The 1,866-nt window shown below is 56.8% G+C and overlaps 1 protein-coding gene across 1 annotated transcript in view; it reads left to right on the top strand.

Moving 5' to 3' along the window:
• The first annotated feature begins 985 nt into the window (after positions 1–985).
• KDM7A (lysine demethylase 7A) overlaps positions 986–1,866 on the top strand; it is a 69,745-nt gene continuing 68,864 nt past the window's right edge. Inside the window, exon 1 of the mRNA XM_025198888.1 lies at positions 986–1,023. Coding sequence (XP_025054673.1) covers positions 986–1,023 — 38 coding nt within the window. The remainder of the gene's footprint in view (positions 1,024–1,866) is intronic.

Below are 1,866 nucleotides of genomic sequence, written 5' to 3'. Positions count from 1 at the left end.
CGCTCATCGGTGGGATGCACACGGTGCCGTGCCACTTTCAAAGGCTGCAGTGAGGCGTGGAGGCGGGGAGCAGGAAGAGCGCAGCTGTAGCCCACCCTTGCCCTGTGCAAAGATCGGCTCCCTGGCACAGTGGCTCTGGAGGAGCCACTGGACTCGCCTGTGCCCACCCTGCCCCAGGAAGTCCCGGGGGCTCCATCCCCTCTGGCTCAGTGGTGCAGCTGAGGCTGGCCCTGCTTGAGGTCTGCCCTTCTCTTCCCCCTGAGTGGTGTGGGACTGGGGCCTGGCCAGGGCTGGTGTGGAGAGGCAGCCAGAGAGGGTGAGGTGCTGGGGGTGGGTGGATGCCAGCACGGGGCAGTGACCCTTGGTGTAGGTGGAGGAGCAGCCACACGGGTGCAGCGGGCCCTGGCCCTGATCCCTGCCCACTTGCAGGTACTAATTTAATAGATTTCATAGATATTAGGGCTGGAATGGACCTCAGGAGATTGAGTCCAGCCCCCTGCCCCAAAGGCAGGAAGTCAGCTAAGGTCAGAGGATCCCAGCAAGATAAGCGTCCAAATGCTTTAAGGAGTCCAGAGTAGGTGCTTGTACCACATTTGGAGGAAGCCTATTCCAGGCCTTGGGGGCTCAGACAGTAAAGACGTTTTTCCTTATGTCCAGCTTAAAATGGTCTTGGAGGAGTTTGTGACTGTTGGACCTTGTCATCCCTTGGGGTGCTCTGGTGAACAGACATTCCTCCAGATCCTGATGTAGACCCCTGATGTACTTATAGGCTGCCACCAGATCACCCCGAGCCTGCGCTTTTCCAGGCTGAAGAGTCCCATGGCTCTCAGCCTCTCTTCATAGGGCCTATTCTCCTGTCCTCTGATCATGTGCATGGCTCTCCTCTGGACTCTCAAGCTTCTCTACATCCTTCTTGAATTTTGGAGCCCAGAATTGGATGCAGTACTCCAGCTGCAGCCTCACCAAGGCTGAGTACAGCAGGAGGATGCCATCGTGGGATTTACTTGAGAAGCATCTATGGATGTAAGGCAGAGTTTTGTTTGCTTTACCAGCTGTGACATCACATTGGTGGCTCATGTTCATTTTGTGGTCAGTCATGACCCGCAAGTCTTTCAGCCATGGTGCTAGCGACCATAGCACTGCCAAGCCTGTAAGTGTGCTGCAGGTTAATGTGCTAACTTAATGTGCTGTAATTGGTGTTACTGTGTACATTGTTTTTTATGTGATGCTAATGCATATTAGCATGACTTTTGCTGTGACTTGCTAATGGGCAGTAGAATTAGACCACTGTGTTTTTAGGGTCTTGTGTAGACATTCCCCATGTTGACAAAGTAACCTTGTGTTCACAAAGAACATGGAGCAGGGGTGGGCAAAATTTGGCCTGCAGCAAATCCCTCGGTCCCACCTGGCTCAGGCACTGTTCAGCTGTGGCGCATCCTGCAGCCCCCTGGGCATGCAGTGGGACTAGAGTGGCTCCGCAGCTGGTCTGCCTTCCTAGGCAGCCCAGGTGGTGACAGGTCCTTCTGGCTGCTGCTGGACCAGCCCTGTGGTACCAGTAGGGACCCATGCTGCACAACCCTAGTGCTTTGCCTGCTCTGGGCTCACCCACCCAGGCTCAGCAGCGGTGGCGCAGGACAGAAGCTGTTGCTCAGTGTGGGATGGGGGGTGGGGGAGGGGAAGTGGCCCTTCCCCCTCACCACAGCTGGCTGTTCCTGCTGCAGCTGCCTGGAGCCTGCGCCGGGCTGCTCTGCGTCTATGCCACCATTACCACTGCCTCTGGGCTGCCCAGCAGGGCAGTGGTGGTAGCGCAGAGCAGGTGCAGGGCAGCCTGGCACAGGCTCTGGGCAGCCTCAGCAGGGATGGCTG

Source organism: Alligator sinensis, unplaced genomic scaffold (genome assembly GCF_000455745.1).
Source record: "Alligator sinensis unplaced genomic scaffold, ASM45574v1 scaffold74_2, whole genome shotgun sequence".
NCBI classification, from domain to species: Eukaryota; Metazoa; Chordata; order Crocodylia; family Alligatoridae; genus Alligator; species Alligator sinensis.
Note: the sequence above shows the minus strand (reverse complement) of the source record. Positions and strands in the feature narration are given on the sequence as shown.